The sequence below is a fragment of the Crocuta crocuta genome, unplaced genomic scaffold (assembly GCF_008692635.1).
Source record: "Crocuta crocuta isolate KB4526 unplaced genomic scaffold, BGI_CrCroc_1.0 scaffold149, whole genome shotgun sequence".
Classification (NCBI taxonomy): Eukaryota; Metazoa; Chordata; class Mammalia; order Carnivora; family Hyaenidae; genus Crocuta; species Crocuta crocuta.
In genome coordinates, this window is record NW_027551561.1 from 3,540,071 (window position 1) to 3,556,986 (window position 16,916).

Sequence of the window (16,916 nt, forward strand, 5' to 3'; positions counted from 1 at the left end):
TTGGCCGGTCCCTCAGCAACCCTCCCTCCTGCTCACTGTCCTCGAAGGTGACAGACTTGTCCTGAGCTTCCCCTGTGACTGCCTGTGTGTCCCTCTCAGTTTGCAGGCTTGGAGGGGGTGATCACAGCTGTCATAGACGAGTTTCCGCACATCTGGTCCGAGCGCCGGGAGTGGTTTGTGCTTGGCGTGGTCACTACCTGCTTCTTGGGATCCCTGGTCACCCTGACTTTTGTGAGTACCACGGCCCTCAGCTGTGAGCCAGCCTCCTCCGGGCCAGCGGAACAGCACAAGAAGCCGTTCCTTTCCTTCCACTCCACATGGTGCCCTGGCTTTGGGGCCAAAGTAAGAGGGGTTGTCACTGCTGTTAAAATGTCACCGAGGAGACGAAGGAAAGTTGTTTCTGGCAGCATCTGTTTGTAGAATCTGTGCATGGTATGTGGAGGTCTTAGCATCTTACATTAGACCAATTTAGATTTCAGGCTTGGCAGGGTATCTAGAGAAAAACTAAGATTTGCTCTTCCAGTCTTCAGGGCTGCATTTGTGGGATTATTGCCGTGATGGCCTCATACGCAGAATATCTGAAGGTTGGCATCTCATGTTTGTCATGCCACCTTGTCTCCTCCAGGGAATTTGCAGTGGTGAGGAAGTCAGACCCTCTCTTGTGGTTGGTTTTGTTTTTTGGTTTTTTTGGTTTTTGTTTTTTTTTTGTTTTTGGTAGCTGAGGAACATACTGTAAAATGTAATCAGATAGCACCCACAGGCATCCTAGGCTTGCGTCCGCCTGACTCAAGGCAGATTTTGAAGATCTGAATCTTCAGGCCATGACCCCAATGTCTCTGGAGTTTGTCAGGGCGGTGGGGCCCTGAGGAGGATCCGAAGGGTTTGTGAATTAAGATAGAAGGCAAAGCCATGGCCAATGTGTTCAGTGGGTCTGGTGTTGTGAACTCTCCTAGGTTCAGTCTTCAGGGACCAAGATTCTTTTTTTCTTTTCTTTTCTTTTTTTTTTTTTAGATTTTTAAAAAATTTATTTTACTTATTTTGAGAGAGAGAGACAGAGAGAGAATGAGTGCTTGGGGAGAGAATTGCAAGTAAGCTCTGCACTGTCAGAGGCAGTGACCTGGGGCTCAAATTCATAAACCGTGAGATCATGTCCTGAGCCAAAATCAAGAGTTGGTCACTTGCCACCCAGGCTCCCCGAGAGACCAGGATTCTTTAGAGTACACAGTAGGTATTCAGGTATTCAATTGAAAGAAGTTGAAAAAAGATCCAGGGACTCTTTCGAGTTTCTCTTAAAACTTAGTGGGAGAAAAAACAAGGAGAGAGTGCTCCACTGGACAGGCAGAGGCGGCTGATGGGGTGAAATCTGGCCCCCACAGCGAGGGCCAGTCCAAGAGGCAGGCTCTAGGATATTCATATTAGGTCCAAGGTGGGAATTTCCCAGAATTAGCCTAAGTGAAGAAGCTGCTTTTGGCCTTTTTCATAAAGAGAAGGTAGTGCCTCAGAGAGCCTGTACTCAGGGTCATGATGTCGTTTGCAGGGAGGGGCGTACGTGGTGAAGCTGCTGGAGGAATATGCCACAGGCCCAGCCGTGCTCACCGTTGTACTGATAGAAGCAGTTGCCGTGTACTGGTTTTACGGTAAGATCTTCCTTCCACCAGTCACGATCGACACCAGCCTGTAGCCTCCAGAGTGGAGAAGGGCTGATTTCACTGAAGAAAATCAGGGCAGGGTGCAGCACCTGCCAGTGGGTCGGTAAAATGACCTCAGCGGAGTGCCTTCTTCAGAAACAGGTCACCATTTCCTCCACGCTCTGTGCCACAGATGCCCCTTACTCTTGGGAGGATGGTTTATTTGTTTCCCCTTCTGAGTCTAAATGTTCACCCAGTAGAGACAGGCTGAAGCAGTTCCATACAGCTGGTCCGCAAGTGGATGCTTCAAATACTGACCATCCCTAGGAATTGAAAAATGAACTAATGCATGGCGAGTGCATTTGCAGAGTGTGCAATATCCCACTGTTTTATAGAGTGGCCCCCAGTTTAAATTTTGCAAGCAAGGGCTCCCTGCAAACCCCAAGATAGAGTTCAGGAGATTATCTTCCAGGGAAGAGGCAAGAATGTTCCTGTTTGGATTATCTGCCTTGGTGAAACCCCCAATTCACCCCCTCTGATCCTGGGACGGATTCTGATAAGGGTGAAACTAGCAAGAGCACAGAGAGTGAGCTAACACGGGTCCCAGGAATCCATGGGTGGGGTGGGGATGACCCAGATTCAGAGCTACCGTTCTTCCTGTTTAAAATCAAGAAATGATGATTTTATTCTGAAAATGTCACGATGTTTTTCCCCTAATTTCTATGGTAACAAAACAGCTTTGGCATGTTTGTTGTTATGCATAATATGAAGAAGGGGGGCCCCAAATTTTGAGTCGCACATGAGCCCAATTTTTAAAACAGAAGTCCTCCCTGCCTCCTCAGTGATTCTGAGTATGTGACTCGCGGGACGCCTGCCCCAGGTATTGCTGGGTCTCTCAGGGAAGCAGTTGCCTTGCCCCTCTCGATGTCTCGCAGTACTCGCCGTCACACACCTTTTATGGAAGAACCTTGATCTTGATCTGGCATAGGAGATGGGCAATACGTGGTTAAAGTTGTCTCTTGGAAGTTTCCAGCAAAGGGTTGAAGTCAGCCTCTGTCAAGTGGGTTCACGATTCCTAGAAAATTCTTTTCTCCAATGACAATAAAAGTAAATATATGCTGAGATCTTGGAAAAGCAGTGTGGGCACAAAGGGGGGGGGCGGTTAGGCCCCTCCCCAAAAGTCCGCCTGTGCTCCCACTCCTACTCCGTGTAGAAAGAACGGTGCTTGCTGTCCAGTGCAGTTTTGTGACAAGTCCGCTGTCCCACTTTCAGACCAGATGGGCGCCCCTGAGCTCCTGCTGTGGAGGAATACAGAGCTGCTAGTGTCTCTGAGAATCAAGGGACGGGACAGCCCCTGGCCTCCCTGAGTCAATCTCTTTCTCTTTCGGGTGACTGTAGGCATCACTCAGTTCTGCAGTGATGTGAAGGAGATGCTTGGCTTCAGCCCCGGATGGTTTTGGAAGATCTGCTGGGTGGCCATCAGCCCTCTCTTTCTCCTGGTGAGTTGTCATTTCCCTTTCCTAACGGCCCTAAAGAAAGATTGACTCAAACACTTATAAAAAGTAAGTTTTATTGGCGCGTAACAGATACAGGGAAAAGTGTGCTGATCTTTAGTGTGTATCTCATTGAAATTTTGCAAATGGAGCACACTTCTGTAGCCAAAACCGTGCTAAGAAAACAAAAACGTGACCAGTACTCCCGAAGCCCCTCTGGAGCCCCCTCTCAGTCACTGTGCTCCCCAGGCTTACCGCCCTTCTGACTTCTAACACCGTAAAAAGTCTGGGCTTCGTTCCCTGCTGCATGTGTTGTATCATTCCCCAGCTCAATGATCATGATCAATAACATGTATTGACCATTAAGTGCCAGGCCAGACCTTGTGCTGAACTTACACCCATTGCTCCATTAATCCTTCCACAATTCTGTGAAGTAGTAATAGTTCTAATACCCCGTTTTACATTTAAGAAAATTGAAGCCTTAAAGAGTCCCAGGTCACGTGACAAGTAAGACCCATTCAAGACCTGGGAAGGATTTCCTGAGCTGCTCTTGAAGGCCCTGGGAGGGGGCCTTGTAATTTTGTATTCATTTCTCTTTTTTTTTTTTAATTTTTTTTTTTAATGTTTTATTTATTTCTAGGAGAGAGAGAGAGAGAGACAGCGTGAGCAGGGGAGGGTCAGAGAGAGAGGGAGTCACAGACTGAAACAGGCTCCAGGCTCCGAGCTGGCTGTCAGCACAGAGCCCGACGCGGGGCTCGAACCCACAAACCGCGAGATCATGACCTAAGCGAAAGTCGGACGCTCAACCGACTAAGCCACCCAGGCGCCCCTCTTTTTCTTTTTTTAATGTTTATTTATTTTTGAGGGAAAGAGAGAGACACACACAGAATGCGAGTGGGGGAAGGACACAGAGAGAGGGAGACACGGAACCCAGAGCAGGCTCCAGGCCCTGAGCCATCAGCACAGAGCCTGATGTAGGGCTCAAACTCATGAACCTTGAGATCATGACCCAAGCCGAAGTCAGCCGCTTAAACGACCGAGCCACCCAGGTGCACCTAAAATTCATTTTCTTAGATACCCCCTGCAAAAGTCCTCAAACATGGACCTGAGTCAGAAGTGGAATCCATTTATTGCAAAGGACCTGGGTGAGAACATTCAGTTCCAAGGGTTACTTACTTGCCAGGATGCATTCAGCGCTCACTCTTTCCTTAGAGCACGTGCCGCTGCTTTCCTCGTGGCATCCCCCTGAAGGAGATAACTTGCACAAAAGCGGATAAGCGCCCTGCTCACATCCCCAGTAAGCTCTGAGGTAGTGTGGGGTAAAGTGACTCTGTGCACGTCAGCACAAATCACTCTCCACTTCTTTCATTTATCTGTGACTTTATTTCGGAAGGAATGTTTTAATCTTTTAGAGCCGCAAGTTTATTGGACTGGTCCTTCCATCCGGCTCCCCCGCTTGGTAGGAGTGTCTGGGCCAAACATTTTTCCTCAGGGACATCTCTGCCTTTAGCATAGCTGTTACCTTCCGTCTTTAAAAAACAAAAACAAAACAAAAAACCATTTTGTATTCTGTTTTGACTTTCTCTGGGCAGCCCTTTGTTTGGTATCTTATACCCACACGTCTGGACAATAACATATAAGATGTGTGGTATGTTCAATTCTTGCTTCTGCGGTGCTGCCTGTGTCTGTCTCTACCCCAGAATCCCTTCTTGACTTCCATTCCATTCCTTGGTTCTGGAGTTTTCCAGAACCAAAGCCAGCTGTTGTCCTGGGCAACAGATAATTCTCAGGGCCCAGTGGCTCTGGTGTGTTCCCCTAGATCTTGGCCTGGTAGTTTATCATTACCTTATCAGCTCAGTGGTGCTTTTCGGTAGATTAAAAAAAACAAAATATATATATATATACACACACACATATATATATATGCGTATATATGTGTATATATATTTTTTCCGTTATTTTCGGTGAGAGAGTTGGCACGAACCACCTAGCCTGCCATTACTAAAAGCAGAAGTTCCGACAAATGGATTATTAATTCATATTATTACCAGGGCTTTTAGATAATCTACTTAAATCCTTTCATTTGTTTCTCAAAGGAATTATTTCCTTGAGGGAAGAAACCATGTCTGTTTGTTTGTTTCCTTTAGTATTCCCCACACAGTGAGGATGATGTCCAGAGCTGCGACCTGGGAGAGACAAGTGAGGCACTCACCACAGGCATAAAACTTAGGGTGGGGGGGCTGCCGAAAAACTCAGGGTAAAGACCATTTTAATATAATATATTCTAGAAACCAAAATTAATGCAAAAATGTCCCCAGTCCAGGCACCTGGGTGACTCTGTCAGTTAAGTATCTGACTTTTGTTCAGGCTATGACCTCACGGTTCAGGAGTTCAAGCCCCGCTTCGGGCTGTGTGCTGACAGCTCAGAATCTGGGAGATTCTCGTGCTCTGTTAAAAAAAAAAAAGTCCCCAATCAACAGATTTCATTTTTTTTTTTTAAATGTTTTTATTTATTTCTAGGAGAGAGCGAGAGAGAGCGTGAGCAGGGGAGGGTCAGAGAGAGAGGGAGTCCCAGACTGAAACAGGCTCCAGGCTCTGAGCTGGCAGTCAGCACAGAGCCCGACGCGGGGCTCGAACCCACGAACCGCGAGTACATGACCTAAGCGAAAGTCGGACGCTTAACCGACTAAGCCACCCAGGCGCCCCAACAGATTTCATTTTAAACAAACACAAGATCTGACCCTCTGCTTGCATGTCTCACCTCACCCGACTCACCCTAATGTGGTCCTGTCAGATCGTGTCTTTTTAAAATATGCACCATCATATTATTTCTTGATTACTAAAATTTACTGAAATGTTGTGCCCAAGGTGAGTGCCTCACAGGTTCCACCCTAGCCCTGGCTCCGGGTTCTCAGCATTTTAATTTCTGTAAACCTCTGGTCGACTGACAGACAGGGCGAGACTCGGTGTACAGTCAATGAGCTGCTGTACCCAGCAAAAGCCGTGCTCAGACCCGTGTTCAGGCACATCCCTCATAACCCCCATGATGTTTGCTTTACTCACTTCCTCTAAAGGCAAGTGCTCCAGTGCCCAGTTAAGAGGAGGCAAATCTGTCTTCCACTTCTGGGTTTACTTAGCAGATCCCTTGCCCTGGGCTTTTAAAGGATGCTTTCAGTAAACAATGAGCAGCTTATTAAAAATATCCTTTCTCACCGAGGCCAAGTTACAAAAAGAGAAAATATTGTTTACGAGCAAGGGGAGGCAGGGCTGTGCAGAGGCGTGTCTGGGGCAACACTTACGGCCCCGAGAGCTTGAGGCGCCTCTGGACTGTGCTGGATTTCACACACCTGACATCGAGATGACACCAGTGTTCCTCGCTGTGTCCAATCCGTCTTCCCATGTTCCCAAACTAGCTGCCTTAGTAGCTGAGTCCGGGGGTGAGGAGAGTAAGTCCAGAGAGAGTTTGCAACTGGCCAGGCTCCTGTTCTGAAAGCTTCCTCCTGGACTTAGGACAACACTGTTGGAAAGATGGATGTGTGTTTAACAACTTCCCATTTTATTACCTGCAGGACAAAGAAAAAAAAGATATAAATAGATGTTTAACCGCACAAATAATTTACATTACTGTCTTCTTTATGACTATGAAGTAATAAAATAAAATTAAATCAAGAGCAATAGCGATTTCGGCCTCGTGGTTACTAGGCAAAAACCTGGTATTTATGCTCTCTCTGGAAACCAAACTGAAATACGAAAACTTATAAAAGGAGTGTGGGGAGCACACGGTAGAATTTCTCTTGAGAGAAACTTTCACGGCATTTTCAAGTAAAAAATACAGTAAGCTGCTTTTTCCTTCCATTATTCCTTTCGTGACAAGGGCCTGGGGCAGGTGGGCACTCACTGTTGAGAGGCCTCCAGCCAGCCTTGTTGAAACCCCAGGCTGAGGTGCTCAGTGCCGAAAGCAGAGCTCAAGAAAAGGGAAAAGAAGGAACACGCACCCAGGAGCCTGAGTCCTCTCCAGGTCTTGAGAACCTTAGTATCTCTCTGGCACAGAGGTAACTTCCTTCTGACCAAAAATAATCATAGATGAGAAATGCAGGAGGAAAAGAAGACAAAGCAGAGAAGTATGAGGCCTTAGGATGGGAGGAGTCGTGGAGAGGTCATCCAGTTTAGTCTTCCACTGTCTGGAAAGACTGGCCCCAGACCACTCTTAATAGATGCCCGTCTCTTCCCCTTTGCCCTGAAGGGGTCGCTGCAACTCTCCATAAACAACTTTCTGAATCTTGGTGTCCCTGCTTTAAGGGTTGAGGTGAGGGGTGGAGAGGAAAATCAGTATAAGCACCTGGTGGTTTTACTGTTGCCACTTAGGCACACAAATTCGTGAATCCCATGTGTCAGAGTTCAACTAGGATAGATCACCCTTGGGGAGTCTCCCGAAAAGATCTCAGCTTTAGCCTTTGGTGTTCATGGTATCAGAACTGTCCCTATCCACACGGATGTTGTTAAGATTTTGAATGTTTCTTGGTATTTCCGTTTTAGTTCATCATTTGCAGTTTTTTGATGAGCCCGCCAGAGCTACGACTTTTCCAATATAACTATCCTCAGTGGAGTATCATCCTGGGTTACTGCATAGGAACCTCATCTTTCATCTGCATCCCCACATATATAACGTATCGGCTGATCATCACTCCAGGGACGTTTAAAGAGGTAGGTGCTAGTGTGTGTGTTCAGGCTAGTAATTGTTTTGGGAGGAAAGGGTCTTCTCGTTATGCTCTGTTCAAAGGAGATGAGTCCACCACGTGAAGTTCACCTATACCATGGTGTAGACCTATGATGGCTGCCTTTGTCACCAATCAAAGCTTCCCCGTAAGCCTCAGATACAGTGGTTATTCGCATGCACCCCAGCACCCGGCTTGAGGTGTGTATAGCATTCTCAGTGCATCAGACGCCTACACTGCCTTTTGCTTGCCATCGGACATGGACATCAGATCTGTCATGTCTGAAGCAATACGTGAATTTTGACTTAAGTGGAGATGATGGTGAAAAATGCCTGTGGCCATTTTTCTAACAGCAGTGTGACAAGTGTTATCTTGAAAATCATCACTAAATAAGGATGTAGTAGTTTTAGCTTAAGGCATTGGAGTAAACAAAAAGTTACATTTTTTTTTCATTATTTCGTTACAGTGATGAATAATGTGCTCTAAAGTTTTAGGGGCACCTTGGAGGCTCAGTTGGTAGAGCATCTGACTCTTGATCTCGGGGTTGTGACTTGATCTCAGGGTTGTGAGTTCAAACCCCACCTTGGGGTGGAGCCTACTTTAAAGAAAAAAGAATGTGCAATAAAATTAATTTTAATAATAGAACCTTCAAATTTGCATAAGATTATATATTTTTCAAAGAATCTCCATGTATGTTATCTCAAAATACCTTGTGAGCTTCTTTGTGAATACCAGAGTTGATGGTCCATAACATTCTACCTATGAGGGAGGGAGGCCTCGTATGAAATTTTGGTTTAGTTAAAAAAAAAAAAAAGACTAAGAGAAAGGTAAATTTCTTAACTCTTTTGGGCCCTAGCCAGATCAAAGGTTGGACTTTTATATGGAAAGTCTACCACTTGTTCACCTGGATTAGGTCGTTGTTGTAAAAACCTCTAGTAAACTACACAAAGATCCTGGGAAGATGTTCCCTAATAAGTAAGCATTCATGAAGGCATCAATAGTGACCTGTTTTCTTAGATTATCACCTCGCAAAAGGCCAGGGCCTGGCAAATTTTGAGAACAGTGGTAGTGTGACAAGTGGAATGCTCCCAAAGTACGGCAAGAAGTGGGCCTGGCATTTTGGGATATCAGCAACCAGAAGGGCAGCAGAATGGGTGGCTAGGCACTAGAATATAAACGCCAGAATTCTACTTTACAATGTTGTTCATTCCACTATTCAACAAAACACCTCAGTATACACCATACACCTTCTCTCCCTGCACAACGTAGCTCCACTTAAGAGTAGTTAGAATTGTTGGGGTGCCTGGGTGGCTCAGTTGGTTATATAACAGAGTCGATCTCAGCTCAGGTCATGATTCCACTGTCCTGAGATGGAGTCCCTTGCTCCCCCCCGCCCCCCCGTCGGGCTCCATGTGGAGCCTGCTTGAGATTGTCTCTCTCTCTTCCTCTGCCCCTCACCTGCTTGTGTGCATTCTCTCTAAATAAATAAGTAAATAAATAAGAATAAAAGAAATTGAAGGACTGAAACTAATGTAACGTTGTGTATCAACTATACTCAAAAGAAAAAAAAAATCAAAGGGGATTACATACGTTTTCAATCCAAAATATAAAAGACAAGAAGCAGAACTTCACCTAAAATCCGTAAATCAAAAAATGCTTTTGGATCCAATTTTGGTCATCAAAAAGTTTACTACGCAACTTAATAAAGATTTTTCTAAACCTCTGAAGTGGTGCTGTTTTTCCTTCTTCACATCCCTGAGCTGCTTCATGTCACCCTGATGCTAAGTTTTACAAGGTGGGCTGTATATTTCACACCCAAGCCCAACCATATTTCAGATCTGTCTTAAAGCTTCTGTGTACTTCAGCTGTTTCTAGGCTGAAAATTCTCAGCCTTTTCCCTGTAGTGAGTACTATGTCAACATGAGCTTGCTTTACGAGTAATGATTTAAATGGTCACATCTTTTTCAACTTAATTATGATAATTTGTACCCTTATATGAATAACCCATACTCCTTCACAGGTAGATTCATTAAATCAGTAACGTCCCAGCCATCACAGTGGCTGCTGGCACTGTGCACCATGCCTTGGGTGTATATGTGAGGTACAAGGAGCCTGGCAGAGGGGAGGGGGCCAGAGGCCAGCACTCACTCTGCTCCCCGAGCCTTGTGAGGCCACAGCAGGCCTCCTCTGTCCAGAGAAAACGATGCCCTTACCCAGCCAGGTCACCAAAAGTGGGACGCTGGGTAGCTCAGTTGGTTAAGCATCCGACTTTGGCTCGGGTCACGATCTCATGGTTTGTGATTTCAAGCCCCGTGTCGGGCTCTGTGCTGACAGCTCAGAGCCTGGAGCCTGCTTCAGGATCTGTGTCTTCCTCTCTCTCTGCCCCTCCCATGCTCGTGCTCTGTCTTTCTCTGTCTCTCAATAATAGATAAACACCAAAGAAAAATTTTTAAAAAGAGTAAAAAAAAGCATGTTATAGGCCAGTGGAGGTTCTCCCATTTTCTCCCATTAGTGTTACAGTGATATTCTTAATTAGTTTACAGATGGTTATAGTTCCTGAATATATCAATTTTTTTAGTTTTATTTATTTATTTGTGTGATCTCTATACCCAATGTGGGCCTCAAGCTTATGACCCCAAGACCAAGAGTTGCTTTTCTGACTGAGCCAGCCAGGTGTTCCCTGAATATATCATTTTTATCTATATATGAGAGCAAATAAATTGAGAATTCCTTTAAAAAATTTTTTTTAATGTATGTTTATTTTGAAGAGAGAGAGCAAGTGGGGGAGGGGCAGAGGGAAAGGGTGAGACAGAATCCCAAGCAGGCCCCACCTCGTCACCACAGAGCCCGATGTGGGGCTCCAACTCATGAACCATGACATCACGACCTGAGCTGATATCAAGAGATATCAAGACACTTAACCAACTGAGCCGCCCAGGTGCCCTGGGAATTCCTTTCTTAAGGAAAGTCATTGAGACTACTCCAACTTACTATTAAATGCCATTAACATGCTGTTTAAGTGTTTTAATATTAATGTTGAAATATTTTTGCAATACTGTTAAATTATAAGAATATTTATAACATATTTTCTTCTCAACAGCGTATTATTAAAGGTATCACTCCCGAAACACCAACAGAAATTCCCTATGGGGACATCCACTTGAATGCCATATAAAATACTTCAGTGAGAGGAAAATGGCTTCCCAACAACCTCTCCTCTGGTTCTGACAAGTCCTGCCTCGCCTTCTCCCCTCTGAGTGAATGAGTTTCCAGCTAAGCCTGACAATGGAAGGGCCTTCTTCATGGAGGACAGTCCCAAAGACTATGGTGCCCAGACTCTTATGGCCTCCAACTACTTCTTTCTGTGAAATCTCCTGGACATATTATCTTGTTAGCTCTGTGACGCAGCTGACCTGGACAATTTTGGATGTGCGAGGGTGTGTATGGAGGTGATGAAAACCACCATCTAATCAGTTAGGATTAGGTTTAGAATTAAGTTTGTAAAAGTCTCATGTATCATTTCTTGTTATGATCATTGGTATCTGCCATGCATTTGCTTCTCAAGGTTTCACTGTTCATGAATACCTAAACCACGTAGGAGAAAACAGGGATGCTGTTTTGCTAGCCATATATTTTCTGAGTAGCATAGAATTCCATAGCTGGAATCTACTAGAACCCTTCAACCTGTGTGCTGCTGTGGAGTCAGAGGAGGAGAGAAAGATGTAGAAACTAAACTGAAAAATAATGTATACATGTGAGCATGTGTGTCTGTGTATACTGTTGTTTCAGTGTATCCTTATCTCTATTCCAATCCTTTGGGCCCATTACAAGCTATATGAATTTCCTCTAAATTTTCTTACATTAACAAATTCCACCTACTCAAATGTGTATGTATGTTACTATAAGGGTATAACTGCTACAACATGTTATGTCACCTTTTCCAACGACACTACTTTAGCCCACACACCTTCCTTTATGGGTCAGCGTTCAGCGTTTGCTCTACTTCATTGCCATCTTCCTGTCTCTGCCAGCTAAACAATCAGGATAATGTTCCACAGGCAAATCTGGCCTATTTCATCAGTGACTGTGGCTTGGCCGTGAACTACTTTGAAGTTGGATACCGACAAATGCATCTTCAGTGCTCAGTTAACTATCTGGTTTAAGCTCTGTTTCAAATGACTGTGTTCCTTTGCTCTGTGAAGAGGATAAATCCAGTTCTTGCTTATAGGATATATAGGTCTGGCATCCCGACTGTAACCAAGGTCATCCTCAGTCCAGACGTAATTGGAGACTTTGGGTTAGCCTTCAGTGGAACTCCCCAGACCTACCTGGTTGACAATCAGGACTGTGAGCCCTCCGGATAATTTCCAAGACTGAGCCTAAAACTAAGTAAGGCTAATTGAAAAAGGGTCAGTTAAATGAATAACTTTTCATTTCACATAAAGCCTTTAAACAGATCAAGTAAATCTGACCTTCATTGGCCTTATGCCTCTCAGATGCGCAAGTAAAGAAGCAAATTCACCTTGTTGTGTAAGACTTCCTCATCAAAGTCTTCAAGGGACTAAAGCCGAGTGAGTCAATGATAAAAGGACTCACTCATCTAGCCCCACATCACTTCAGTCCTCTGTATACATCTAATTTAATTCTAACCTTATAGAAAGAAGACCCATATAGCAGAGGCCTGGTTTTATCCAATTATAGATCGTCCTCTCTTGGCTTCCTTTCCCCAACAATCTCTGCCCCAGCCATTTCCCTGTGTCCCCACTACTTCTTCTATTTCTGATTCTTTGCTTCTCTCAGCAGGATGTTTTCCTTAGAGATGTGAGCTGCTGAGAAGTTTCCCGAGATGTTAGAGGAAAAGAGAAGAGGAATTAAAAGATGCCCCTCACTGACTTGCCTTCATTATCTTCACTCTTTCCTTCCTTCATGCTACCTTATTTCTCTTTGCTTTCTAGCAAGCTGAAAGGAGAGGGATTGTATAAGTGGCACCGTATTCAGTGGTAAATAGCTTTGCAAATTTTAGGAACTACTTTATGAAGATATTCGGATATGGATTCTTTCCATCCCCCACACACTTATGCATGCTCCAAAGATATTATTTTTTAAAAAGCACTTTTTCCAACAGAATTAGAGTTTGGCCAAGCCAGGTATCGAGGGAATTATATAGGTGTTTTGAAATGTTGTCAGACTTCACTGGACTTAAAAAAAACAGAAACAAAAACTAAATCTCTGTTCCGCACAGTTTCCATTTCCTTGATCCCTAGTTATCAGTACTACTCTGGATTTTTTTAAAGGAAAACCTAGAAGTAGGGAGATGGACTTTAAAATAATCTTTTAAAGACCTTTTACATTTAATGTAGTATTTACATAAAAGTAAAAAATAAAAATGGAATTGAATTGTAAAGTTAAGTACTGAAGTTTTTTGTTTTTTGGGGCTTTTTTTTTTTTTTTTTTTTTGCTGATTTTGTTAGTAAGAAATACCTAAGAAATTGGCAAGACACAAGACAAAGGCGTGGAGGCAATTAAACTGATTAAGGTTGTTTCCTATGTTAATAAGCTATGAAGCCAAAGAATTCATCCCCCCTTCCAGAAAACTGACAACCCATTTAAAATTTGTTCCATTTGTTGTGTAGAATGCATGTCATTTGTAATGTAAATTCATTGCCCTGGCTGCCCTATCTGGAGATGGATGCAAGACCCTGACAAGCAGAAAGTTGATATAATAGCTCCAAAGTCAAATCGTGAAAATCGAATCAAATAATGAAATCTCAAAATAAGGCAAAAAAAGACCTTTGGTGAGATGAGTCACTCCTCACCATCCTTTTTACTAAGCTTGTTAATTTGATGATACTAATTTCGAAATGTAAGCTTAAATATGAATTTCCATTTAACTCATCTACCCCATCCCCAAGCCTTAACAGGGAAATTATTCTCCTAGAATTAGAATCATAGTCTCTCTGATATGTAGGAAAGAGCGACCTGATATGTTCTACTTGGTGTGTAGCTGATTTGGGGTTCACTGTCAAAGCAAAACTTAAAACTATGGAATGCAATGGCTTAACTGTGATGTTCTGACACATATCTTAGTGCTTAGCTACAGANAAGGTTGTTTCCTATGTTAATAAGCTATGAAGCCAAAGAATTCATCCCCCCTTCCAGAAAACTGACAACCCATTTAAAATTTGTTCCATTTGTTGTGTAGAATGCATGTCATTTGTAACGTAAATTCATTGCCCTGGCTGCCCTATCTGGAGATGGATGCAAGCAGAAAGTTGATATAATAGCTCCAAAGTCAAATCGTGAAAATCGAATCAAATAATGAAATCTCAAAATAAGGCAAAAAAAGACCTTTGGTGAGATGAGTCACTCCTCACCATCCTTTTTACTAAGCTTGTTAATTTGATGATACTAATTTCGAAATGTAAGCTTAAATATGAATTTCCATTTAACTCATCTACCCCATCCCCAAGCCTTAACAGGGAAATTATTCTCCTAGAATTAGAATCATAGTCTCTCTGATATGTAGGAAAGAGCGACCTGATATGTTCTACTTGGTGTGTAGCTGATTTGGGGTTCACTGTCAAAGCAAAACTTAAAACTATGGAATGCAATGGCTTAACTGTGATGTTCTGACACATATCTTAGTGCTTAGCTACAGAATCATACAATTGAAGTCTGGTTCCTTTCTTAGCAAGTCTCTTTACTCATAAATCAACAACTGGTGCTTAAGACACCAGAATTGTTCAGAATGGTTGTCTTCATTAAACACAGCAGTAACCAGAGGACATTTTCCACCATCCCTTTTTTTCTTCTCTCTCTCTCTTTTTTTTTGGTCAGGGAAAGGTGGGGAAGAGAAGCAGCAGTTTCCCCAGAGAGACTGTTGCAACCTGTTACCCCATAAGTAATGCAATAAAAGCAAAATAGTCCCATGCTAAGTGGGAAGAGATATATAGTTTAAAGTCCTCATGGAACTCACACAAGGTGAGGAGCACCTGGGAGAGTCCGTCAGCTAAACGTCTGACTTTAGCTCGGGTCAGGATCTCACGGTTCGTGAGTTTAAGCCCTGCGTGGGGCTCCCTGCTGTCAGCGCAGAGCCCACTTCAGATCCTCGGTCTCCCTCTCTCCCTGCCTCTCTCCTGCACGTGTGCATGCTCTCTTTAAGAATAAATATTAAAAAAAAATAAAACACAAGGTGACTTACACAAAAGGCTCTTAACTGAAACGTTTAGCTTATAAAGTGCTTATTTGAGGAGGATGTTAGTGAATGAAATTTATAAATTCAAGTGTGGGAAAAGAAACATTACAACAGAGAGTATCCCTAACCTGTAGAAAGCTGTTTTGTTTTACTTGAAACATTCTAGTTGTTGACTTTTTTTTCCACTGTCATAGTAAGTAAATGATCTTTATTAAAATTGGTCATAATTAGTTCCATGGATGGACTATTTCAAATCTCTTAACTTTTTCTTTACTTACTTTCCCCGCATTGCTTAACTTTCTCTAAATATTTTAAGGTTCAGATAACCCACATTACCGGCAGAGCAAATCTGGTGATCTAGCTCACTTCTGTGCTCTTCTTGGGCTCTGGAAACTTCTTTTTTTTATTAAAAATGTTTAAATGTTTTATTTATTCTTGAGAGACAGAATGTGAGTGGGGGAGGGGCAGAGCGAGAGGGAGAGACAGAGATTCCAAAGCAGGCTCCTGGCTCTGAGCTGTCAGCATAGAGCCCAATGCAGGGCTTGAACTCACAAACTGTGAGATCATGACCTGAGCTGAAGTTGGAGGTTTAACTGACTGAGCCACCCAGGTGCCCTGGGTTCTGGATATTTCTAAATGAAGGTGAGGTTATTTCTTCTGCTAGAATGAAACAATACTCCTCTCAATTGTTTTAGTGAGCATTTACCACAATGGGAAAGATAAGCATTTTCGGATGGAATCTCAAATGTGTCTCTCCTTCTTATTCATATTAACTGGGATCTCTTTGGTATTATTTCTAAATTAGGTGTTTCAAAACAACTCACCTTTCCAAGAGTTAAAAAAAAATAATTCACAATATATTTCATTTGGAATTTCAGATGGTATTTCTCTTACCAACTCATCGCAATATCTATGCCAAATTCCTCTAACACCAGTGCAAGTTTGTCTTTAGTGGTCTTTTTCTTTTTTTTTCTTGAAGCTATCAAAATAGATTGTCTTGACTGGGCAACTCCAATCTGGAAACTCTGCATTGCTGGAACATCTCATCAGAAAAAAGTTTTAATGTCTGCTAAATCTTATCGCTTATGGGAAAGAATAGATTATAACAGTCCTTCAATTCTAAAATTGAAGACCCCAATTATAGTAGATAATTTATTTCTAAGAGTTTGTAAACAGTGACAGTCCAAACAAATACTTGGGGAGGAAAAGTTATCCCACCTTTATGCTAAAAAGCTAAAAAACTATGAACAAATAACAGCATTTCTATTTTTTCCTTTTGTAAAAAAATGTCATTTTGGGGGTGCCTGTCTGGCTCTGTCAGTAGAGCATGAGACTCCTCAGAGTTGTGAGTACGACTCCCACGTTGTGTGCAGAGATTTTTAAAAATAAAATCTTGTTTTAAATGTTTTTTATTTTTTTATTTAAAAAATTTTTTTTAATGTTTTTATTTATTTATGAGAGAGAGAGAGAGTGTGAGCAGGGGAGGGTCAGAGAGAGAGGGAGACACAGAATCTGAAACAGGCTCCAGACGCTGAGCTAGGTGTCAGCACAGAGCCTGACGTGGGACTCAGACCCACGAACTGTGAGACTGTGACCTGAGCCGAAGTTGGATGCTTAACCAACCAACTGAGCCACCCAGGCGTCCCTATTTTTATTTTTTTTAGAGAGAGAGGGACAGAGAGACTGCATGTGGGGTGAGGGGCAGAGAGGAAGACAGAGGATCCAAAGTGGGTCCTGTGCTGACAGCAGAGAGCCTGATGTAGGGGCTCAGACTCACAAACCATGAAATCATGATCTGAGCCGAAGCTGGATGCTTAACTGACTGAGCCATCCAGGCACCCCAAGAATAAAATCTTAAAAAGAAAAAAAAAAGGTATTTTAAAAA

The 16,916-nt window shown here is 43.1% G+C and overlaps 1 protein-coding gene across 1 annotated transcript in view; it reads left to right on the forward strand.

The window, feature by feature from the left end:
- Positions 1-13,245, forward strand: part of SLC6A4 (solute carrier family 6 member 4) — a 36,058-nt gene extending 22,813 nt beyond the window's left edge. Inside the window, exons 10-14 of the mRNA XM_077749719.1 lie at positions 100-231; positions 1,538-1,637; positions 3,027-3,127; positions 7,658-7,825; positions 10,937-13,245. Of these exons, the coding sequence (XP_077605845.1) occupies positions 100-231; positions 1,538-1,637; positions 3,027-3,127; positions 7,658-7,825; positions 10,937-11,011 (576 nt within the window). The 3' untranslated portion in view covers positions 11,012-13,245. The remainder of the gene's footprint in view (positions 1-99; positions 232-1,537; positions 1,638-3,026; positions 3,128-7,657; positions 7,826-10,936) is intronic.
- The last annotated feature ends 3,671 nt before the right edge of the window (positions 13,246-16,916 follow it).